This window comes from Dendrobates tinctorius, unplaced genomic scaffold (genome assembly GCF_039654945.1).
Source record: "Dendrobates tinctorius isolate UK_male_01 unplaced genomic scaffold, ASM3965494v1 ptg000111l, whole genome shotgun sequence".
Taxonomy (NCBI): domain Eukaryota; kingdom Metazoa; phylum Chordata; class Amphibia; order Anura; family Dendrobatidae; genus Dendrobates; species Dendrobates tinctorius.
Window position 1 is genome coordinate 24,568,957 of NW_027361779.1, and position 26,229 is coordinate 24,595,185.

The 26,229-nt window shown below is 45.1% G+C and overlaps 1 protein-coding gene across 2 annotated transcripts in view; it reads left to right on the forward strand.

The window, feature by feature from the left end:
* Positions 1–204: 204 nt before the first annotated feature.
* The window catches only part of MDN1 (midasin AAA ATPase 1), a 476,296-nt gene continuing 450,271 nt past the window's right edge, over positions 205–26,229 (forward strand). For both annotated transcript variants that reach the window (XM_073589565.1, XM_073589566.1), the window contains exons 1-2: positions 205–389; positions 13,795–14,021. In XM_073589565.1, the coding sequence (XP_073445666.1) occupies positions 303–389; positions 13,795–14,021 (314 nt within the window). In that variant the 5' untranslated portion in view covers positions 205–302. The remainder of the gene's footprint in view (positions 390–13,794; positions 14,022–26,229) is intronic.

The following is a 26,229-nucleotide window of genomic DNA, read 5'->3' on the forward strand; positions in this document are numbered from 1 at the left end:
CAGACCGGACACTGCCATCGGCTGCGTGGCCACTGTGAACCGTGTCCGGCCTGCAGGCGTTACACACGGTGCACAGTGGCCACACAACCGATGGCAGTGTCCGGCGACACCATGGAGGTCTCCTCCAGCCTTTCTCCCGCCGCTGCGCCAGCTGCTGGGAGGTGTCGCGCCGGTGATGACGTGCCGGCGCTCCCGGAAGTGCTCCGTTGTGCTGGTGTCTTCCCCACGTGTGGAGCCGTGCTGGTGTTTGTTGTGCACACACGGCCGCTTTTCGGCCTGTTCCGGTCAGCCGTGTCCCCGGCATGGAGCACTTCCAGCTCAGCCTCTCGGGGCTCAGCGCTATCGCTCAGAGAAGCGGCGGAGAGCTCAGCCAGTTGTTCGCCAAGCAGGTGAGAGCGCACCCAATAATGGGCAGCCTGGGCCAATCCGCGCCCAGAGCGGCGCTGCTGCTGCGGGCTGCCATTGTCCTAGCGGGGAGAAAGGAAGCACATGTGCCGGGGAGCGGGCGCTCTGTGCATAGGGCATCCTGCACGGGGCTGCTCTCCTGCCCGCTATCTAGGGGGTGAATATATAAAGAGCTCACGTTCAGTTCATGGAAATAAAACTTCCCCCTGTCCAGAAAGTTTGTGTTGTTTCCGTGTATGACCCCGGAGATGCTGATGTGCCCTATTAGTATGGGGAGATATCGGTAACGTGGCTCTATGCACAAAGCCTTAGGATTAGAGATCGGTGGTGACCCGGGACCCCCTGCTCTCGGCACAGCCCCCATCGGTGTGTAGGGGCCACTGCAGCAGCTGCTATGCATTGTGCAGCTCCTTTCACAGTTTACTTCTGGCTGGAGTTGAAAGCTGACCGGCGGGAATGTTGATTATCAGACTACCATCGATCTGGTATTGATGACCTACTACTCGCGATATATTCCCAGAGAAGTCCTTTAAATGGAATGTATCACAGTTAAATTGAATAAACAATTATTTTTAAATCATAATATAATGACATTTTTTTCAGCCTCTGGGGGCTGCCGTTTCCATTTACTGGTGTGTGAGTGTCAGTACGACATTTACACACTAGAAATATGGCAGCCATAGGAGAGACTGAATTATCACATTCTGCAGCATTGTACAGACTTTATAATAGCTGGCCTCATTGGGGCTCACAATCTGATATCCCGATCAGTATGTCTTTGGCATGTGGGAGGAGGAAACCCACACAAACAGAACTAACTCCTTGTAGATGTTGTCCTTGGTGGGAATTGACCCCGGGACCAAAGCACTGCTAACCATTGAGCCACTGTGCTGCCCACCCCATCTCTTTCACCATGACTGCCTGTTTCACGGCTGTCGGTGGAGTCAGGCACCATCTTATTGTAGCCCGGCTCTGTGTGCTGACCTACAATGTCTCCCTCTCACTTATAGCGTTGACAGGAGGTCTGGGAACCCCTGCAGCAGTGATAAGAAAACATGTCGGCAGCCTGGTATTGTACTACTATTGCCAAGCTACCGCTGAAGTGTTCTCACCGCTGGAAAGCGGGGTCGGACTGGGACAAAAAAGCAGCCCTGCGACACAGATCCCACCAGCCCACATACTATAACATGGCCCACCCCCGATCTGGAGTGGCACTTCATGTGCAAGCCCCCTAACCCCAGTGATATTCTCACCCTCTGGCGTCTTCCCCTCTTTTCAGCACTGCTCCAGTCCCCCTGTGCCATTTTGTAAGTGCAGCTTCTGACCGCCGGAAGCCAGAAGTTACATCACAAGCACTCAATACAAGGTTATGAGAGGCCAGGACGAGGCTGTCTTAGACTTGAACTGAAAAGTGACTTCCGTGCCGCGCCATGAAACACTAGAGCTGCGCGCAGGTCACTTTTCACAGGAGACAAACCGGAGAAATGCTGGAGACCAATGAAAGCAGCGGAAGGTGAGTATGAGACGGGGCAGTGGACTCGCATTTAATGTATGACTCCAGCCGTATAATAAAAAAAAGATATTGGAGTAGTGCTTTAAATGAGTTATTACAAGTGAATGGTGCTGGATCAACCACAGCTCTATTCACATGGTGCTCTTCAGAGCTCCTGTTCTCGAGATTATCCCGAGGAGAGGGGATTACTTGGGGTAACCCATTTAAACAGGTGTTCCCAAAAATTTATTTTTGTTTGGCCATAGGAATATAAAAAAACAATAATGACAATCCAGAAGTGCAATGAAGCCTCTCTGACAACAAGACAGGAGAAATGTGTATCTATAAATAAAATTGCCAGTTAGACTTCCGGCCGCAGGCCACGAACGGCGCCTGCACAAGTGACATACACGTCTCCACTATTCCCACGCAGGCACAGTAACAGCCACAACTGCACGCTTTACCCACTCCACCCGCGCATGCGCGGTAATGACGTGGCTGTTACTGCGCCTGCGTGGGCAGTAGCGCCGCACTGCCAATGCGATAGCATCGGGCCTATTTCTAGTGTACAGAATAAGGCCCTGTTCATGTGTTCATTATTTTACATCAGTGTTTGTAAACCAAAACCAGGAGTGGGTGATAAATCCAGAAGTGGTGACGTGTTTCTATTATACTTTTCCTCTGATTGTTCCACTCCTGGTTTTGGCTACAAAAACTGATTTGAAATCCTGACCAAATACTGAGTGTGTGAACGTGGCCTTTATACAAATCCTGAGAATTACACTCAATATACAGGAGAAGTAGTACTGCGCAGAGTGTGTGTGTGGTTGTGTAGTGGCTCTACACTATTTACTATGTGTGTGTGTACTAGTCAAATAAGTGGACTATATTGTAATATGTCCTGTGGAGCTGTGATATAGTTATTTAGTGGGCGCTGCACCTGTGTATGTATTTTTAAGTGGGAAGTCCACACCATATACAGAGCTCCACAATATACACTGTGTTTATAAGGACTCGTATGGAGCAGTGTGCATATTATATAGTGTAGAGATGTGCCTGTGTATATATAGTATAGAGTCCAAACCATCTAATACACACAGCACTATATTATATACTTATACTGTATCTACACTATAAATATACACAGCACCTTACTATATGCTATTTACACAAGTCCTCGCTATATACTTAAGGGAACCTGTCAGCAGGATTGTGCACAGTAGCCTACACACAGTGGAGTGGAGAAAAAGGTTTGGTGATATCATTTATATTCTTTGAAAAAAGGCCAAGAAAGCAAAAATTCTGCCGGGGTATGTAAACTTTTTAGCACAACTGTATAGGCACACAGGTCATAGGAAGCGGAATAAAATGATTCTTTGATATCTGCGATGCCTTATTGCAGAGAGATCCATGTTTTTCTTATATGTAAATGAGCTGTTTAGATCTATGAGCTGGACATAGATTTCCCTGAGAATCTGCCTCCAGAGCTTATTTTACATGAAAAGGGGCGTTACGAGCAGGGCTGTGGAGTCGGAGTCGTGGAGTCGGAGTCGGTGCTCATTTTGGTGGAGTCGGAGTTGGAGTCGGTATAAAATGGACCGACTCCGACTCCTAAAATATATAATAAATTGGGTACAGTAATTCAATGCAGGATGTGCTGAATATTTTTTCATAGGAGTTTGGGAAAGTTATGAAATGTCCTATAAATGGCTGTTATATTCCTGATCTAAGGCTACATTCACACACAGCGTTTTTCCTGTGTTTTTTGAGGATACGTTTTTCAGCTGCAAAAGTTGATCATCTTTTTAAAAAACTGCATCACCTGAAAGGTTTTTGAGCTCATAGATAATGTTACTCAATAGCAAAAGCAGATTAGAAATCTTCTCTATCTATCCATTTATCCATATCTGTCTATCCATATCGTATCTGTACCAAAAAGAATGAAAACCGGGTAGTACACCAATATATATTCTGTTCTATCTAAATATCTTGATTATTGGATCATAAAAATGATTAAATGTCTGAGGTTCACATTGTACTACAATAAATTTTTCACTTAAATATAAGCAATATGTGTGGGAGTCGGAGTCGTGGAGTTGGAGTCGGAGTCGGTGTAAGGGAAATTGAGGAGTCGGCGTCGCAGGTTTGGCTTACCGACTCCACAGCCCTGGTTACGAGACATCACCTCGAGCCTTGGACCACCATTCTTCTTAAAGCATCAATGCACAGCTCTTCCGGAGGGCTTATTCTGCATTTACTCTGAATGATTATTGTGAACGAGCCTGACTAGGAATGCTTAATTCAAGATATTCATGCAGTGTAAATTGGCAGGATACTTGTTCATCCAGTGAAATTATACTTTGTGCTGCACAAAAGGTCCTCATTCTCTGGCACATTGTCCTGTGTAAACTGAACTCACGCTGCCGAGAACATTGGGATCTTATGTGCACTCAACAATCTTTTACAGATCATTAAGTGTTTATCGTTAATTGCAGTCATAGGATATTTACGCATTAAAAGCTGTAGCCGCTAAGCGTACTTACAGTGCCTACAAGTAGTATTCAACCCCCTGCAGATTTAGCAGGTTTGATAAGATGCAAATAAGTTAGAGCCTTCAAACTTCACACAAGAGCAGGATTTATTAACAGATGCATAAATCTTACAAACCAAAAAGTTATGTTGCTCAGTTAAATTTTAATAAATTTTAAACATACAAGTGTGGGTCAATTATTATTCAACCCCTAGGTTTAATATTTTGTGGAATAACCCTTGTTTGCAATTACAGCTAATAATCGTCTTTTATAAGACCTGATCAGGCCGGCACAGGTCTCTGGAGTTATCTTGGCCCACTCCTCCATGCAGATCTTCTCCAAGTTATCTAGGTTCTTTGGGTGTCTCATGTGGACTTTAATCTTGAGCTCCTTCCACAAGTTTTCAATTGGGTTAAGGTCAGGAGACTGACTAGGCCACTCCAACACCTTGATTTTTTGCCTCTTGAACCAGGCCTTGGTTTTCTTGGCTGTGTGCTTTGGGTCGTTGTCTTGTTGGAAGATGAAATGACGACCCATCTTAAGATCCTTGATGGAGGAGCGGAGGTTCTTGGCCAAAATCTCCAGGTAGGCCGTGCTATCCATCTTCCCATGGATGCGGACCAGATGGCCAGGCCCCTTGGCTGAGAAACAGCCCCACAGCATGATGCTGCCACCACCATGCTTGACTGTAGGGATGGTATTCTTGGGGTCGTATGCAGTGCCATCCAGTCTCCAAACGTCACGTGTGTGGTTGGCACCAAAGATCTCGATCTTGGTCTCATCAGACCAGAGAACCTTGAACCAGTCTGTCTCAGAGTCCTCCAAGTGATCATGAGCAAACTGTAGACGAGCCTTGACATGACGCTTTGAAAGTAAAGGTACCTTACGAGCTCGTCTGGAACGGAGACCATTGCGGTGGAGTACGTTACTTATGGTATTGACTGAAACCAATGTCCCCACTGCCATGAGATCTTCCCGGAGCTCCTTCCTTGTTGTCCTTGGGTTAGCCTTGACTCTTCGGACAAGCCTGGCCTCGGCACGGGAGGAAACTTTCAAAGGCTGTCCAGGCCGTGGAAGGCTAACAGTAGTGCCATAAGCCTTCCACTTCCGGATGATGCTCCCAACAGTGGAGACAGGTAGGCCCAACTCCTTGGAAAGGGTTTTGTACCCCTTGCCAGCCTTGTGACCCTCCACGATCTTGTCTCTGATGGCCTTGGAATGCTCCTTTGTCTTTCCCATGTTGACCATTTATGAGTGCTGTTCACAAGTTTGGGGAGGGTCTTAAATAGTCAGAAAAGGCTGGAAAAAGAGATAATTAATCCAAACATGTGAAGCTCATTGTTCTTTGTGCCTGAAATACTTCTTAATGCTTTAGGGGAACCAAACAGAATTCTGGTGGTTTGAGGGGTTGAATAATAAATGACCCTCTGAATAAACTTTTCACAATTTAAAAAAAAATTAAACAAAGAAATAACATTCTTTTTTGCTGCAGTGCATTTCACACTTCCAGGCTGATCTACAGTCCAAATGTCACAATGCCAAGTTAATTCCGAATGTGTAAACCTGCTAAATCTGCAGGGGGTTGAATACTACTTGTAGGCACTGTATTCCCCATCACCATTTTAAAACGGCGATGGGGAATAAGGCTGTTGCGCCCCCAGAGTGGGAAAATTTTCGGATCTTGGCTACTTGGGGGTAGCTGAGACCCTGGAGAACATGATTGGGGCCGGATTTTCCGTGCCCGATCAAAAAAAAAAAGTGTGCCCGCTGTTTCAATGATTTCTCTTTCTTCTGAGATGATATACATGTCTAAAGGGCCTGTCACACTAAGAGATATCGCTAGCAATATCGCTATAACTAGTGACGTTATAGCGATATTGCTAGCGATATCGCTGTGTGAGATACTTACCTACGACCGGCTCCCCCGCTGGTTATCGCTGATCGCGCGAGAACGTTCAGGACTGTTTCTCGTCGTCAGCTTCCTGTGGCGCTTCCTTCTGTGAAGACGAGCAACGCGTGGAGCCGGGCGGGAGGACGCAGGATCGCCTGGTGTGACAGGTAAGTAGCGATCCCCGTCCCCAGCGATGTCGCTAGTGAGATCTGCCTATGTGGCAGCTCACTAGCGACTACTTAGCGATGTACCAGCGATCCTGACCGCGTCATATCGCTGGTCGGGATCGCTGGTACATCGCTAAGTGTGACAGTACCTTAAGGAGAGAGAAGTAATAACTCCGGTACCTCCGCCATGCTTGGGCCCTCCTGATCTGGCCTGGCATCATCTTCCTGGAAAAAGATGTGCGCCCACCGAAATCTGCCGGCCGGTACCCGGCATCAATAGGACATTTTTCCTATTGGTTCCTTTGGATCACTGTGATAGACTATCACAGTGACCAAAATTAAAAAAATAGTAAATCAAATCACCCTTAGTTAGATATAAAATAGATTATTTTTTATTTTTTCCATTCTTTGCAGTTGAGATTAGAATTAAGTTTTTTTCCAAAAGTTTAAGCAAAAAATCAAACGATATGACGGCTAGTGTTGAGTGTAAGTGCTCCATATTGGAGTTTGCATTGGGTGCTCGGATATGCACAGAGTATCGTGGATCCCTGCATTTTTTTTCTTTTGAGTGTCAAACAGCCGCAAAACATGCGAGGCAGGGATTTGAGCATGTCACTTAAGCATCTCTGATATTCAGTGTATACCAGCGGGCATCACGGTGACTCAGTGGTTTGTACTGCTGCCTTGCAGTGCTGGAGTCCTGGGTTCAAATCCTACAAAGGACAACATCTGCAAGGAGTTTGTATGTTCTCCCCGTGTTTGCGTGGGTTTCCTCCGCGTTCTCTGGTTTCCTCCCACATTCCAAAGACATACTGATAAGGATTCTAGATTGTTAGCCCCATTGGGGACAGTGATGATAATGTGTGGAAAGTGCTGTGGAATTAATGGCGCTATATAAATGAGTAAAATAAATAAATACACGAACACCCGATGCAAACTGGAATAGTGAGCACTTATGCACAAAGCTAATGGCGACGTATTTAATATGACAACCTAATATTATCAAATTCTGTGACGTACCTGTGGATTCAAAATTCTCACTATATAAAATCCTCGAGGGGTGTGGTTTCCTCAAGGGGTCATTTGTTGGGGGTTTCTACTGTTTAGGCACATCAGTGGCTCTCCAAACGCAAGAGGGTGTCCACTAATTATTCCAGCAAATTTTACAATTCAAAAAGTCAAGCGATGCTCCCTCCCTTCTGTGCCTTGCCATGCGCCCAAACATTACATTTCCCTCACAAATAAGGTATTAGGCTACTTTCACATTTCCGGATTTTAAATCCGGCGGGCTGCAGCGAAAAGTTGTCAAACCTGATCCGGTAGGAGCCGCAGCCCGCCGGATCATCTGTTTTTGCCGGATACGGTGCAGGAGACAGAGAGGGAAAGAGAGTCTTCGCGCATGCGCTCTGCAAAAAAGCTGTCCGGCGCTGTCAAAAAACGTTGCATGGAACGTTTTTTTGCAGACGCCGGACAGGCTTTTTTTGCTGTTTCCGGCTAAAGCCGGACACGTCGCATGGCCATCAGGCACAATGCGGCGATAATGTAAGACTATGGGAAAAAAGCCGGATCTGGTGGCAGCAGGCGCCGGATCCGGTTTTTCCATTTTTCGCCGCATCGCGCCTGATGCTTCAAAACGGAAATGTGAAAGTAGCCTTAGAGTACTCAGGATAAATTGCACAACACATTTTTTGGGTCCATTTTCTACTGTTACCCTTGAGAAAAAAAAGTTTGGGTGTTAAGTGAAATTTTTGTGAAAAAAGTAAAATGTTCATTTTTTCCTTCCACATTGCTTTAGTTCTCGTGAAGCACCTGAAGGGTTAATAAACTTCTTGAATGTGGTTTTGCGCACCTTGAGGGGGGCAGTTTTTAGAAGGGTGTCACTTTTGGGTACTTTCTGACATATTCACTTCAAATGTGATGTGGTCCCTAAAAAAAAATGGTTTTGTAAATTTTGTTGTGAAAATGAGAAATCGCTGGTCAACTTTTAACCCTTATAACTTCCTAACAAAAAAAAATGGTTCGAAAATTGTACCGATGTAAAGTAGACGTGTGGGAAATGTTATTTACTATCCATTTTGTGTGACATAGCTCTGATTTAAAGACGCAAGTCATATTGAACAAATTTTACTATTATGAAGTACAATATGTCACAAAAAAAACAGTCTTAGAATCAGTGGCATCTATTGTGGAGGAGGAAGGAGCTAGAGCTCCCCCATCTAGATATATTCTCATCCTCAGCAGCCGCCATCTCTTATCTCCGTAATGGGGGACATCTATCTTCACTGAATATAGATTTTACCTCAGAAGTAAAGCTTGATAATGACTGATCAATTCTGGGAGAGAAAGAAGCAGATTTCTCTGATAAGATATCTTACAGAGTTGCATATGTTCACATGTGAAGTAAAAATTAATACAGTGGTTACTCTTTAACCCCTTCCTGACATCCGACGTACTATCCCGTCCACGGTTCCCGGGCCCGTATGACCGTGGACGGGATAGTACGTCTACCGCGATCAGCGGCGCCCACGTGGTGAGCGCCACTGATCGCGGCCGGGTGTCAGCTGATTATCACAGCTGACACCCGGCACAATGTGTCAGGGGCGGTCACGGACCGCCCCCGACACGTTAACCCCTTGCACACCGCGATCAAACACGATCGCGGTGTACCGGGGGTTAAAGGGAAGCATTGGCAGGGAGGGGGCTCCCTCCGTGCTTCCCTGAGCCCCCCACGGCAGCGCAATGTGCAGCGCTGCTGCGGGGGGCTCCTTTCCTCCAGGCCCCCGAATCCAAGATGGCGACGGGGGCCTGAGGAAGCTGGCTTCCTCAGTGCCTGCAAAGCGCAGGCATGAGGAAGCCTTCTGCAGTGCCTGTGTCAGATTGCTGATCTGTCACAGTGATCTGTGATGTGACAGATCAGCGATCTGTCACAGGACAGTGATGTCCCACCTGGGACTATTTAATAAAGTAAAAAAAAAAATAAAAAAAAGTGTAAAAATAATTAAAAAAAAAATCGCCAAATATATTAGAAAAAAAAAAAAATATTCCCCCAATAAATCCATTTTTTGGAAATAATAAAAAAAAAAACAACAATAAAAGTACACATATTAGGTATCGCCGCGTCCGTAACGACCCGCCCTATAAAACTGTCCCATTAGTTAACCCCTTTAGCGAACCCCTTAAAAAATAAAAATAAAAAACAAAGCAAAAAATAATGATTTATTATCATACCGCCAAACAAAAAGTGTAATAACGCGCGATCAAAAAGACGCATATAAATATCCATGGTACCGCTGAAAACGTCATCTTGTCCCGCAAAAAACGAGCCGCCACACAGCATCATCAGCGAAAAAATAAAAAAGTTATAGCTCGCTGAATAAAGCGATGCAAAAATAATTATTTTTTATATAAAATAGTTTTCATTGCATAAAACCGACAAAAACATAAAAAAACGACCTAAATGAGGTATCGCTGTAACCGTACTGACCCAAAGAATAAAAACGCTTTATCAATTTTACCGCACGCGGAACGGTGTAAACGCACCCCCCCAAAAGAAATTCATGAAACGCTGGTTTTTGTTCATTCTGCGTCCCAAAAATCGGAATAAAAAGCGATCAAAAAATTCCACGTGCCCGAAAATGGTACCAATAAAAACGTCAACTCGTCCCGCAAAAAATAAGACCTCACATGACTCGGTGGGTCAAAATACGCAAAAATTATAGCTCTCAATATGTGGTGATGCAAAAACTATTTTTACAATAAAAAGCGTCTTTTAGCGTGCGACAGCCGCCAAACATAAAAACCGCCATAAATAGTAAATCAAACCCCCCGTTATCACCCCCTTAGTTAGGGAAAAATAATAAAATAAAAAAAGTATTTATTTCCATTTTTCCATTAGGGTTAGGGTTAGAGTTAGGGCTAGGGGTGTGTTGGGGTAGGGTTAGGGCTAGGGTTAGGTTAGGGTTAGGGGCGTGTTGGGGTTCAGGTTGGAGTTAGAATTGGGGGTTTCCACTGTTTGGGCACATCAGGGGCTCTCCAAATGCAACATGGCGTCTGATCTCAATTCCAGCCAATTCTGAGTTGAAAAAGTCAAATGTTGCTCCTTCCCTTCCAAGCTCTGCCATGCGCCCAAACAGTGTTTTACCCCCACATGTAGGGTATCAGCCTACTCAGGACAAATTGCAAAACAATTTTTGGGGTCCAATTTCTCCTGTTACCCTTAGGAAAATAAAAAATTGGGGGCAAAAATATCATTTTTGTGGAAAAAAATGATTTTTTTATTTTCACGTCCGAGTGTTATAAACTTCTGTGAAGCACTTGGGGGTTCAAAGTGCTCACCACACATCTAGATAAGTTCCGTGGGAGGTCTAGTGTCCAAAATGGGGTCACTTGTGGGGAGTTTCAATAGTTTAGGTACATCAGGGGCTCTCCAAACGCACATGTCACTCGCAGACCATTCCATCAAAGTCTGCATTCCAAAACGTCACTGCTTCCCTTCCGAGCCCCGACGTGTGTCCATACAGTAGTTTTCTCCCACATATGGGGTGTCAGCGTACTCAGGACAAATTGGACAACAACTTTTGGGGGTCCAATTTCTCCTGTTACCCTTGGGAAAATGAAAAAATTGGGGACTAATTGATCATGTTTGTGGAAAAAAATACGATTTTTTTATTTTCATGCCTGGGCATTATAAACTTCTGTGAAGCCCTTGGGGGTTCAAAGTGCTCACCACACATCTAGATAAGTTCCTTAGGGGGTCTCGTTTCCAAAATGGGGTCACTTGTGGGGGTTTCCACTGTTTAGGTACATTAGGGGCTCTCCAAAGGCAACATGACACCCGCAGACCATTCCATCAAAGTCTGCATTCCAAAACGTCACTACTTCCCTTCCGAGCCCTGACGTGTGTCCATACAGTAGTTTTATCCCACATATGGGGTGTCAGCGTACTCAGGACAAATTGGACAACAACTTTTGGGGTTCAATTTCTCCTGTTACCCTTGGGAAAATAAAAAAATTGGGGACTAATTGATCATGTTTGTGGAAAAAATACGATTTTTTTATTTTCATGCCCTGGCATTATAAACTTCTGTGAAGCCCTTGGGGGTTCAAAGTGCTCACCACACATCTAGATAAGTTCCTTGGGGGGTCTAGTTTACAAAATGGTGTCATTTGTGGGGGGTTTCCACTGTTTAGGTACATTAGGGGCTCTCCAAAGGCAACATGACACCCGCAGACCATTCCATCAAAGTCTGCATTCCAAAACGTCATTACTTCCCTTCCGAGCCCCGACGTGTGCCCATACAGTAGTTTTCTCCCACATATGGGGTATCAGCATACTCAGGACAAATTGGACAACAACTTTTGGGGTCCAATTTCTCCTGGTACCCTTGGGAAAATAAAAAAATGGTGACTAAAAGATCATGTTTGTGGAAAAAATAAGAATTTTTTATTTTCACGCCCGGGCGTTGTAAACTTCTGTGAAACACTGGGGGGTTCAAAGTGCTCACCAAACATCTAGATAAGTTCCTTGGGGGGTCTATTTTACAAAATGGTGTCATTTGTGGGGGGTTTCCACTGTTTAGGTACATTAGGGGCTCTCCAAAGGCAACATGACACCCGCAGACCATTCCATCAAAGTCTGCATTCCAAAACGTCACTACTTCCCTTCCGAGCCCCGACGTGTGCCCATACAGTAGTTTTCTCCCATGTATGGGGTATCAGCGTACTCAGGACAAATTGCACAATAACTTTTAGGGTCCTGTTACCCTTGGGAAAATAAAAATTGGGGTGAAAAGATAATTTTTGTGGAAAATTATGATTTTTTAATTGTACCGCTGTACGTTATAAACTTCTGTAAAGCCCTTGTGGGTTCAAAGTTCTCACCACATATCTAGATAAGTTCCTTGGGGGGTCTAGTTTCCAAAATGGGGTCACATGTAGGGGGTTTCCACTGTTTAGGTACATCAGGGACTCTCCAAACGTGACATGGCGTCCAATCTGAATTCCAGCCAATTTTGCATTGAAAAAGTCAAACGGCGCTCCTTCCATTCTGAGCTCTGCCATGCGCCGAAACAGTCGTTCCCCCCACATATCAGGTATCTTCGTACTCAGGACAAATTGCACAATAACTTTTGCAGTTCAATTTCTCCTGTTACCCTTGGTAAAATAAAAAAAAATGAACCTGAAGTATTTTTTTTATGAAAAAAAGTTAATGTTCATTTTTTTTTAAATATTCAAAAAAATTCCTGTGACGCACTTAAAGGGTTAATAAACTTCTTGAATGTGGTTTTGAGCACCTTAAGGGGTGCAGTTTTTAGAATGGTGTCACTTTTGGGTATTTTCTATCATATAGACCCCTCAAAGTGGCTTCAAATGTGATGTGGTCCTAAAAATAAAATGGTGTTGTAAAAATGAGAAATCGCTGGTCAACTTTTAACCCTTATAACTTCCTAACAAAAAAAAATTTTGGTTCCAAAATTGTGCTGATGTAAAGTGAACATGTGGGAAATGTTAGTTATCAAGTTTTTTGTGTGCCGTATCTCTGTGATTTAAGGGCAAAAAAATTCAAAGTTGTAAAATTGCGAAATTTTCAAAATTTTCGCCAAATTTCCGTTTTTCTCACAAATAAATGCAAGTTATTTGAATGAAATTTTACCACTAACATGAAGTACAATATGTCACGAGAAAACAATGTCAGAATCACCGGGATCCATGGAAGCGTTCCAGAGTTATGACCTCATAAAGGTACAGTGGTCAGAATTGTAAAAATTGGCCCGGTCATGAACGTGCAAACCACCCTTGGGGGTGAAGGGGTTAAGTAACAAAAGCAAGTGACACCTGGTGACTCCTCCGCTCCTCCAGTGGCTCGGACGCTTCTTCATGATTTGTGTGGTAATGGTGTGCCGACTGCGCGGCACTGTTGCTTTTAGTTGCTGTCCTTGGTGATCAGCTGCTGACTGCGCTGTCATCACTGCCGAGGGCAATGATTGGCTGCAACACTTGCAGTCATAACATTATCACTGCAGGACTGCTGCGCACAGGGGTATGTGCCAGATGGGTATCATTTTAGTTGTATTGTATGGTCATTAAAAATAAAAGTAGACAATGCTTTTTATGTTAATTGCATAGCTGAAAATTGCAGAAACCAGGAAAAATGTTCAGAATGGGTATTTCATGAATAAGGTGAAAAAGTCGCTAAAACTGGAAACTGAACCATTTTTCTTGTCTTGCATAAATTGTGAAGCATGTGTTGGCCAAGTTACTTGGTTTCCTAGTAATTTAGCTTATCGACTTGTTCTTGCTGTCTTTCAGGAATGGACTCCACAGGACAGAGAATCCATTTTGACTGCGCTAGCGCAGTTGCTCTTGGATAAGGAATATACCCTTTTGCTTGGACGACAACTTCGACCTTTGCTATTAGATCTCCTTGAGAGAAATGCGGAATGTATTAAAGCTGGAGGTCAGGTGAACCATGATCTTCATGAGAGGTTATGTGTGGCTATGAGCCGATTGGTTGCCAGTCACTCTGATGTCCTTCCGTAAGTATCCATCTTAACTATGGACACCAGCTTGAGTTTTGTTAAAAATGTAATTGAAATGACTTACAGTTGATGTATAAAGATTTCACACCGTACTTAAAAAGCCCATGTAAAAATCATACCAAGAAAAATCAATTCAGAACTTTTTATTTTTATTTTATCCCTGTAGTGGAATCACTAATGTAATATGCTTCCCAGCTGCGGTCGTCTTCTGTAGTCTGCGCCGCTGCGGTCGTCTTCTGTAGTCTGCGCCGCTGCGGTTGTCTTCTGCAGAGGTCACTTCTCAATGTAAGTCTATGAGAGCCAGAAGAAGGTTCTCATAGACGTGTAATGAGAGCCTGTGACCATTTTCTCTGACTTCTGGTCAGTTAGAAGCTGCAGTGATAAGATGGCGGAGCGGGGCCAGGAAGAGCAGAAGATGGCGGCTGGTAAGTATATTACTTAGGGGAAGGGAGCATAGATTAGTAATAAACCAAAAAAAGTAGTGATGCTTTGTCACCCATAATCTGCTTAGTTTAATTGAAAAATAAACTGAAATGGGTAAAGAAAAATAAAGTGTTGAATATTGTGGTTACCTAAATATGTGTAGCTTTTTAAAGGCAAACGGTCAGCTGGTTTTTAGACCCCAAAATAATGTCATCATAGTAAAGTACCTGTACCTGACTCTCAATCCTGAATATTTTAGTAAAGTACCTGTAACTATGGTTACTTCCATACCATATATAAAGTGTGTGTCTCCTTTGTCTCGTACTTTTTCAGTGAATTCATATGCAAATGAGCTGGCTCCTGCAGGGGCTCTTTCTTATCCCATCTGTTAGTGATTGACAGGAGACTCTTCTTTGTGACCCTCTCCCCCTGCCAACATGTCGCCAGGCAATGTCATTCCCAGGGGCAGCGCATGTGCAGTGCTATCCCAGTGACTTTGTGAGAGCCGGACAATTCATCTGTGGCAGGAAGGGGAATAACAGGTCATAGAGAAGAGAGACCTGTTGGTCATTGGGAGGAGGCCGGCACTGAGAGGAAAGCTGGAAGTTCGGGGCCTAGTCCCATCACCTCATTTGCGTAAAAAATTACGAATGAATTGTGAGACAACGGAAGCACGGATTTATAATATTAACTTTATTCCAGGACGATTAAAAAGGAAATTTACATCTCCAGATACTTCCAACAATAATATGCGTTTTCAGATTGTAAACCAGTCCTTAATCATGGATAGCAGACATTAGGTAAAAACACTTGTTTGAATAGGAAGCGCTTTTGCCATCTTGTAGGTGTAGTCCTCATTTGATAAATGTGTTCATATGTAACACATTCAACTCCAGAATTAAATCCAGCACACATGGCATAGTGCTTATCGTAACAAAAGTAAAATCCAAATGCAACTATATATATAGTGGCTGGTATAGTATAATGGTTACGTGCACAGCTGATGACCACGTATGGGACCAAATCCTGGCTCTGCCCTGTGGAAAAATAAATTATATACCAAGGCTACTAACACTATAATACCTACCTTAGGTGGCTGTTATAGCATAGTGGTTAGTGTGCACAACCACCAACATGGGAGACCTGGGGTTGAAATCCCAGCTCTTCCTTTTTGGACATAATATACCAGCAGTGGTCCTTGGGCAAGACTACTAACACTAGAGTGCCTACCTCAATAAATGAGTGTGACCCGAACAAAGAGAGTCATGCTTTGCCCGGATTAACAAGGACTGTGTCAGATGTCGAGGAACCAGGATAATCTGATGATAAATGGGCTGCTGGAACAAACCATACATGAACAGGGCACGATAACCTGGATCTGATTAAATACTACTATAACAGCAGACCAAATGAGAGATGATGTATGAAGCGTATTAGGAAACCCTTGATGGATACAAAACAACTAGTCACCCAACGATGCACCTCACGGGAAGACCAGGAGGAACAACCCCCTGAAAATTCTGTTCCAATCCTGCAAATAAGAGCACTGTAGCTGATCTGAAACAGACAATAAACTAAATATCATCAATGCCAGAGTTCTACTGCCAGAAACACCACCAGACAATATGCTAGAAGATGCCAACATATCACTTGCATCAATACCTACCACCACCATAACTCAAACTAATAAACTGATCTATGCTACTGCCTCCGCAATCATGGAAATGCTTGGCTATACAAGAACAATAGTAGACTGGAGACAAAGATCAAGGTAACCAACCAGTCAGCCAACTATCACAAATACAGAAGGGTGTAAAGATCAATAATAAGACCAAGCTGGACAAGTACAAAGGCATGAAGCCCTAGAGACCAAAGAACCATCCAAGGTGTATTCCCAACAGCAACTCCATGAATAGCAGAGACTGAACACCCTGGAGGACGCACAACACTTTTGCCAATGTGGCTGCAAGATCTGTGAGGCATCATAGCCACATTGCTACAGAACCATATGAACCATTGGGACCAACAGAGCTCAAGATCCAGACAGACCACAGCCTGGATTGACTACATGCCACACACATGGATCTGTGTATGCTTGGCTCACTACAGGAAATTAAATGGGGCTATGAAAGTCAATGGGGCTATAGAGAACAACATTGGAAGTAATCTCAAGACAACTAGCACAAGTGACCATCAAATGCGGCATATACCAAGGTCCCCATTGTTCTGTTCTGAAGCCCCTAAGTCAGATAATTACAGAGTCTATTTATATCTATGGATACAAATTCAAGAGTGGGAAAAATGAACGAGACATCAATTCACTGATCCACCTGACAAGGATCTACAGCAAAGACATCGACATGTCCTTCGGACTGGAGAAGTACGATCGGTTGGTAATGGAAAGAGAGGCATGGTAGTCAAGATTGATGGAGTGGAATTATCAGTAGGGCACATAGCAGATGTATAGACATTCTACAATTACGTAGGCATCCCACAGGGTAATCAGGTAACCGGTAACCATGATGAAGAGGCAAGGCAAGCAGCAACATCCAAATACAGTTAGGTCCATATATATTTGGACAGACAACATTTTTCTAATTTTGGTTCTAGACATTACCACAATGAATTTTAAACAAAACAATTCGGATGCAGTTGAAGTTCAGACTTTCAGCTTTCATTTGAGGGTATCCACATTTAAATTGGATGAAGGGTTTAGGAGTTTCAGCTCCTTAACATGTGCCTCCCTGTTTTTAAAGGGACCAAAAGTAATTGGACAATTGACTCCAAGGCTATTTCATGGACAGGTGTGGGCAATCCCTTCGTTATGTCATTCTCAGTTAAGCACATAAAAGGCCTGGAGTTGATTTGAGGTGTGGTGCATGCATTTGGAAAGTTTTGCTGTGAAGGAAACATGTGGTCAAAGGAGCTCTCCATGCAGGTGAAACAAGCCATCCTTAAGCTGCAAAAGCAGAAAAAACCCATCCGAGAAATTGCTACATCATTAGGAGTGGCAAAATCTACAGTTTGGTACATCCTGAGAAAGAAAGAAAGCACTGGTGAACTCATCAATGCAAAAAGACCTGGGCGCCCACGGAAGACAACAGTGGTGGATGATCACAGAATATTCTCCATGGTGAAGAGAAATCCCTTCACAACAGCCAACCAAGTGAACAACACTCTCCAGGAGGTAGGCGTATCAATATCCAAATCTACCATAAAGAGAAGACTGCATGAAAGTAAATACAGAGGGTTCACTGCACGGTGCAAGCCACTCCTAAGCATCAAGAATAAAAAGGCTAGACTGGACTTTGCTAAAAAACATCTAAAAAAGCCAGCACAGTTCTGGAAGAACATTCTTTGGACAAATGAAACCAAGATCAACCTCTACCAGAATTATGGAAAGAGAAGTATGGCGAAGGCGTGGTACAGCTCATGATCCAAAGCATACCACATCATCTGTAAAACATGGCGGAGGCAGTGTGATGGTTTGGGCATGCTTGGCTGCCAGTGTCACTGGGTCACTAGTGTTTATTGATGATGTGACACAGGACAGAAGTAGCCGAATGAATTCTGAGGTATTCAGAGCCACACTGTGTGCTCAGATCCAGCCAAATGCAGCCAAACTGATTGGTCGTCGTTTCATACTACAGATGGACAATGACCCAAAACATAAAGCCAAAGCAACCCAGGAGTTTATTAAAGCAAAAGTGGAATATTCTTGAATGGGCAGGTCAGTCACCTGATCTCAACCCAATTGAGCATGCATTTCACTTGTTAAAGACTAAACTTCAGACAGGCCCACAAACAAACAGCAACTGAAAACCACCAGTGAAGTGAAGGCCTGGCAGAGCATCAAAAAGGAGGAAACGCAGCGTCTGGTGATGTCCATGAGTTCAAGACTTCAGGCAGTCATTGCCAACAAATGGTTTTCAACCAAGTACTAGAAATGAACATTTTATTTACAATTTTTTTAATCTGTCCAATTACTTTTTTTTTCCCTTTAAAAACAGGGTGGCACATGTTAAGGAGCTGAAACTCCTAAACCCTTCATCCAATTTTAATGTGGATACCCTCAAATGAAAGCTGAAGGTCTGAACTTCAACTGCATCTGAATTGTTTTGTTTAAAATTCATTGTGGTAATGTCTAGAACCAAAATTAGAAAAATGTTGTCTCTGTCCAAATAAATAAGGACATAACTGTACATCCAAATGGTAAGACATTGGATGGTCCTGAAGTGCCAGCTCAATGGGAAGAAGTAAAATCCACGCCATTAGTACATATTCCCTGCCAGTTATCAATGAGCATATCATGCTGGCCAAAAGAGATGGAGGCTGCAGATGTGAAGACACGAAAGCTCCTCACAATGCATGGACGTCTCCACCCTAAGTCTAGCACTCAGATTGTATACCAATAGAAAGGAGGGTGGTCGAGGCTTGATAAGCATCCAAGCCACCATCACGGATGAAACGAGTATCCAGGAATACATCAGAAAAATGACACCAAAAGATGAGATGCTGAGAGAAAGCCTAAGGCAGCAACAACAGATCGGGAAGGAAGAACAGGAACATGAAGCGCCATGGCAAGACAAGCTGCTGCATGGGATGTACCATCGACAGATAATGAAGGTGGTTGATATGGAGAAATCCTACTAATGTTTAGAGAAAGCTGGACTCCTAGACAGCACAGCACTAATCATAGCGGCACTGAGCCAGTGCGCATGTCCTGAGTAAGACAACCTGTGCTCAGAGATACCTGTGGAGCGGGCAGCAGCAGAGAAGATGCGTGCTTCAGACCCACAGGACCTGAAGCATGTGACTGCTGGGGGCGTGGCCTAAACTCCCGAGAGTTAGGAGCTGCAGGAAAACTCCTAGAATGGTAACTACGGAACAAAGTTACTAATGGGCATAGACAGGGAAATAAACCAGGTCAGGCCGGGGTCAATGCACGAAAAAGCACGACAATTACCAAAGGGCAAGACAGAACGGATAGTCAAGACGTAGCCAAGAAGTCAGAAACCAGAGAAGCAGATGTACAGAATCAACAGGCAAACTCGCAACGGGGGACAGAACCGGATCAGAACCATATAAGCAAGCTATAAGACAACGAACAGGCACACGGGGTCACAACACTCGGCCAAAGGCAAAAGTATAACTGACAGGGATTGGAGTATCTCAGGGCAATAAAAAGCTCTGCCTGAACCAAAGAGAGGCCACAATAATTAACCCCAGGTGTGCAGGTCAAAGCCTGCACTGAGCTCAAGACATTAACCCCTGATGTGCAGGTCAAAACCTGCACAGGGATCATGACAGTACCCCCCTCTCAACAGGGGGACTGTGGACCCCCAGGCTTCGCCGGTACTTGGCAAGGAAAGTCCGAAACAGGCGATCTGCATGTACAGAGTGAGCAGGGACCCACGAGCGATCCTCCGGTCCATATCCCTTCCAGTGGACCAGGTACTGCAGAGAGCGGCGCACCCGCCGAGAGTCCACAATATTTCCAACCTCATACTCCAAGTGACCCTCCACCAACACTGGAGGAACAACAGACTCGGAGTCCTCCTTGACAGACCCCACGGGTTTCAACAGAGATTTATGGAACACATTGGATATCTTTAAGGAGGCGGGGAGACGCAACCTATGTGCTACCGGGTTGACTATCTCCACAATCTCGTACGGACCAATGAACTTTGGTCCCAATTTAGCTGACGGTACCTTCAAGTTGATGTTACGTGTGGAAAGCCAAACCTTTTCCCCCACCTGAAACGTGTCCTGGGGCCCTCTCTTTCTCAGCAAAATATTTGTACCTCCCCTGGGCCCGAGAGATATTACTCTGGACTTCAGCCCAGAGGTTTTTTAACCGTTGGACAGACCCCTCTGCCCCTGGACAACCGGAATCCACCCGTGAAAACTCCCCAACATGAGGATTAAACCCATAATTGATTAGGAATGGGGACGGACATGTTGGTGGACTGACTCACCCGGTTGTTAAAAGCGAATTCCGCCAACGGTAACGCATCACACCAATTTTCCTGCTTGGCGGAGGTCAGACACCTGAAAATTTGTTCCAGGGATTGATTGGTGCGTTCTGTCTGACCATTACTCTCCAGGTGATATGCCGACGAGAAGGAGAGTGAGATGCCCAATTTCATACAGAATGCCCTCCAAAATTTGGCCACAAACTGCACACCTCTGTGAGACACCACATTCAGGGGTACCCCATGCAATCGGACCACATGCTGCACGAACAACCTTGACAATGTTTCTGCTGACGGTAGTGCTGCCAAGGGAATGAAATGGGCCTGTTTTGAAAACTTATCCACCACCACCCAGATCACGATATTGCCCCTGGAAGGTGGAAGACCGGTAATAAAATCCATGGAGAGATGAGTCCATGGCCTAACAGGAACCGGTAAAGGTATGAGTTCCCCAGCCGGCTGGTTATGCGAGCTTTTGGAACGGGCACAAACTCCACAAGCAGCAATGAATTTCTTGACATCGGACCCCAGTGAAGGCCACCAGAAAATACTGGCTACTGCCTCTCTAGTGGCCGTGATACCGGGATGAGCACTCAGCCTAGACTCATGAAACTCCTGCAGAAGTCTAGGCCTCAATAAATCCGGAACAAACAATTTATCCCCTGGCCTGATCGTCGGAGCTAGGAACTGAGCCCTCAAAATTTCTTGTTCCAACTCTGATGAGACCCCCGCCACTACCCCCCCTGGGGGAAGAATGGAGGACGGTGGCTCGGGGGGAGACACCGGGTCAAAACTTCTGGACAGGGCATCCGCTTTAACATTTTTGGACCCTGGTCGAAAAGTAATGGAGAATTGAAAGTGTGAAAAAAAAAAAAAAAAAAAAAAAAAAAAGTGATCAACGGGCTTGTCTTGGCGTAAGCCTCTTGGCAGATTCAAGGTATGCCAAATTTTTGTGATCCGTGATAAGTGATAGGGTGAGCCGCCTCTTCCAAAAAGTGCCTCCATTCTTCGAATGCCAGCTTGACCGCAAGAAGTTCTCTACTGCCTACATCATAATTTCTCTCGGCGGATGAGAACTTCTTGGAGAAGAAGGCACAGGGTTTCAGATTAGTAAGGGTGGCCGGACCTTGGGACAACACTGCCCCCACCCCTACTTCAGAAACATCCACCTCCGCAATAAATGGTTTGGACGGGTCTGGCTGGACCAACACCGGGGCGGACATGAAACATTTCGTAAGAGCTGAGAAGGATTCCTTAGCGCGTTCCGACCAATTTTTTTACATCAGCCCCCTTCTGGGTAAGATCTGTGAGTGGTTTAACCACTTGAGAGAAACCTTTAATGAATCTCCGGTAATAGTTCGCAAATCCCAAGAAGCGCTGGAGCCCCTTGAGATCATGAGGCTGAACCCAGTCTGCGATCGCCAGCACCTTCTTAGGGTCCATACGAAACCCCTCACAAGATACAATCAACCCCAAAAAAGACAGTTCCTGTATGAAAAACGAACATTTTTCCAATTTAGCAAACAGTTGGTTCTCGCTGAGTCTCTGGAGAACTGTCTGTAGATGTTGTAAGTGAGACTGACTGTCCGGGGAATACACCAATATGTCATCCAAATAAATGACAACAAAACGGCCTATCAGGTCAGAAAACGCAACATTGATTAAGTTCTGGAAAATAGCGGGGGCATTGGTTAACCCAAAGGGCATAACCAGGTTTTCAAAGAGTCCCTCAGATGTGAGGAACGCAGTTTTGACTCGTCCCCTTCCCGAACCCTTATCAGGTTGTAGGCCCCCCGGAGATCTAATTTGGCGAACCATTGGGCCCCAGATAACTGGTTACATAGGTCTAGGATGAGGGGAAGTGGATAAGTGTTCCTAACCGTTATCTTGTTAAGTTCCCGAAATTTGAGGCACGGCTGCAAACCACCATTCTTCTTCACAAAGAAGAATCCTGCTTCCATGGATGACACAGAAGGCCTGATATGCCCTTTGCGGAGACTCTCAGCTATGTACTCCTTCATGGCTTGGCGCTCAAGCCCGGACAAATTGAACAATCGAGCCTTAGGTAACTTGGCTCCGGGTACTAAATCAATGGCACAATCGTAGGGTCTATGTGGTGGCAGCGCCTCAGCCTCACTTTCGGAAAATACGTCTTCGAAATCCTTCAGGTACTCCGGAATACCTTCCAAACCGACAGACGACACAGATACGGTTTTAACAGAGTTAACAAAAGGCCCCAGGTTACAACACTTATCTTTACATCCCCATTGAGTGATCTCCCCCGTCACCCAATCAATGGTAGGATTATGGCGTTGTAGCCAAGGCATCCCCAGTACCAGTCCTGCAGGCAAGTTATCTAACACAAGACAAGTTAATTTTTCCACATGAGTGGAACCCACTTTCTGAGAAAAAAGTTCAGACCTGAAACAGATACCGTCCCGGGTAAGAGAGGACGAGTTAATTGCCACAAGTTTAACAGGATCCTGAAGCCTGACTGTCCCTATCTTATTAAGAGTCATAATCCGGGCATCAATCAGGTTAACAGCAGAACCACAGTCAACAAAGGCCGTAGTCTGAACAGGACCATCACCAAGTTCCAGTTCCACCCGAAGCACAATTTTTGCAAGTGAGGAAAAAGGTACCTGAAGGTTTGAGTAGCCTCCTCGACTACTACCCAGACCTAGTCGTTTCCCGCCACCTTGGAGGATGACGGACAGGAGGGGCAGTCTGTTATGAATGGGTCACCGAGGAGGAAAAAAGCAACACAACGCTAAGTCTCAGAAAACCAGAGAGGTTGGTAACTATGCAGACTGCAGAGCCCTGATCTTAACACACAACTAGAAGCAGTCGTGGAGCGTGCCTACGGTGGTCCTGGACGCCTCGTCACAACCGGAGAGCTAAATAAGCCTAAAGTAAGAAAAGAGGAAAACTAACTCCCCAGAGCAGACCCCAAAGGAAAGACAGCCCCCCACATGTATTGACGGTGAAGCAAGATGAAAACACAAACAAAGGCAGAAAAATAGGCTGAGCAAACGATGGGGCCAAACTAACTTGAAAGGAAAGATATTGGCAGATTGCAGACAGAAAACCCTACCAAAAATAATGTCCAACGCTTCTGATAACATAATTAGCCTTGAAGTCACTAGACTTCTCCCACTATATCAGCACTCTGGAATATTCTGAGACAGAGCAAAAAGAGGCCAATATAATAAAGGACAAAAAGGCAAATTGGCAAATACAGATAAATAAGAGTGGAAATTCAGCACAGAGATGACTGGAGCAGAGCTGAAGTCCAAGACCTGAGAAGCAGACTGAATCACCAGCAACAGGATAGGGCGTTGGCTGTCTTATATCCAGTCTGATACTCTAGAGATCCAATCACTATCCTCCTCCTCGTCAGGTGGCAGACCATTACCAATTAAACTAACCTCACTACCTCCTGTCACTACCAGAGAGAGAAGGGAAGGAGAACTCCCAGCTGGTGGAGCAGAAAATGAGCTCGTAACAGCAGTCCTTCTACCAATGTCCAGATTTCCCACAATAGAAGCACAACTGCTTCTCCCGGCGGCGTCTCCTTTCCTTCTCATCACAGGTGACAGCGCTCAGCTCCATAGCCACTGGAGAAGTCCGGGTCTCAACTCCACTGGAGAATAATGATGTTTCAAGTTGCATAACACCTCTTGCCCGCAGTCTGCGATCCATGCGAACCGCTTGGGTCATGGCATCCTCCAGGGAGTCAGGTGGAGGATGGAGTGCCAGGGCATCCTTCAGACGTTCACACAGGCCTCTACGGAACAGCCCCCGAAGGGCGGCATCACTCCAAGAAACCTCAGCTGCCCAACGCCTAAATTCAGAACCACTCGGCCGAGTGCTTCCCCTAACAGACACTCATCACCTTGTCCTCAGCCAAACGCACTCTATCTGGCTCATTGTAAATAAGCCCTAAGTCCTCAAAAAACGTATCCACAGTCATTCTCTCTGGGGCAGAAGAGGAAAGCGAAAATGCCCAGGCTTGTGGGGACCCCCTAAGGAGGGACATAACTACCCCCACCCTCTGTTTCTCATCCCCAGAGGAGCGGGGTCTCAAGGAGAAAAAGAGCTTACAGCCCTCTTTAAACGCTCTAAATTCTTTTTTTGTCACCAGCAAACGTATCTGGTAACTTAACCGGGGATTCGGGTGGGACTAAAATGACATCTCTATTCCCCACCTGCTGAAAGCCTGCGGAAAGCACCCCCTGAACTGAGTCCGCAACCTGCCGTTGGGACTGGGCCAGAGCTTGGTGTTCCAAACTTAGCTTCTGCAGCGACTGAGTCAAGCATTTCACCTGCTCAGATAAGGCATGCATTGGGTCCATGCTGCAGAAGTGAGGAGAGAAAAAAAAAATTCACGGTCAGTTATAATGTCAGGAACACCGCATGCACTTGCTCACTGAGCCAGTGCGCGTGTCCTGAGTAAGACAACCTGTGCTCAGAGATACCTGTGGAGCGGGCAGCAGCAGAGAAGATGCGTGCTTCAGACCCACTGGACCTGAAGCATGTGATTGCTGGGGGCGTGGCCTAAACTCCCAAGAGTTAGGAGCTGCAGGAAAACTCCTAGAATGGTAACTACGGAACAAAGTTACTAATGGGCATAGACAGGGAAATAAACCAGGTCAGGCCAGGGTCAATGCACGAGAAAGCACGACAATTACCAAAGGGCAAGACAGAACGGATAGTCAAGACGTAGCCAAGAAGTCAGAAACCAGAGAAGCAGATGTACAGAATCAACAGGCAAACTCACAACGGGGGACAGAACCGGATCAGAACCATATAAGCAAGCTATAAGACAACGAACAGGCACACAGGGGTCACAACACTCGGCCAAAGGCAAAAGTATAACTGACAGGGATTGGAGTATCTCAGGGCAATAAAAAGCTCTGCCTGAACCAAAGAGAGGCCACAATAATTAACCCCAGGTGTGCAGGTCAAAGCCTGCACTGAGCTCAAGACATTAAACCCTGATGTGCAGGTCAAAACCTGCAGTGGGATCATGACAAAAGGCAATCGTTTTGCTCTTCTCTACCCTGCACGCCTTCGGGTCGTGCTTCAAGGAAAACCGGTATTTTTTGATGACCCAGATAAAGCATTAGAGGAAGCTGAGCTCTGTTCCCGGGCTTCCTCTCCGGTCACTTGACTCTGATTTGTAGCCATGTGTTATTTTGCCTTTAAGATTTGATTTTGAGCCTATGGCTTGATCTATATTGAACTTTTGTTCTTTTCTCATGTTTTTCCTTCTAGGGGATACCATTAGTTAAGATAACTTAACCCGATATTTAACTTTTTGGTTTATATGTTGTTTCTCAGTTCAGTTGGGGTTTGGGGGTGGGGGGTGGGTTTCCTTTCTTTGGGCATACTCTGTCCGGTCTTTTTGGCTAACTTGGGTTGGTAGGTTTGCTCGTTGGGACAGACCTTTGCCCAACTACTCCTTTTTTTTTTTTTTCTTCCCCATTTCTACGTTCTGGCCCCAATGTGGGATAGGTTAACATGGCCGCCACTAATAACATAGCTTCTCACATTAATATACGCTCCATAGAACTTCTTTCATGGAATGTGGCTGGCCTCAATTCACCGGTCAAGCGCAGAAAAGTACTAGATCACATTACTCATCTACATCCCCATATTGTCTTTTTACAAGAAACCCATTGGCTATGCAGGGGTCACCCAGCGCTCCGTAATAGACATTATGTGGAGTGCTTGGAGGCTTCCTTTACACAGAAGAAACGTGGTGTGGCCGTTTTGTTTCATAAGGATCTCGATTATTCTATACA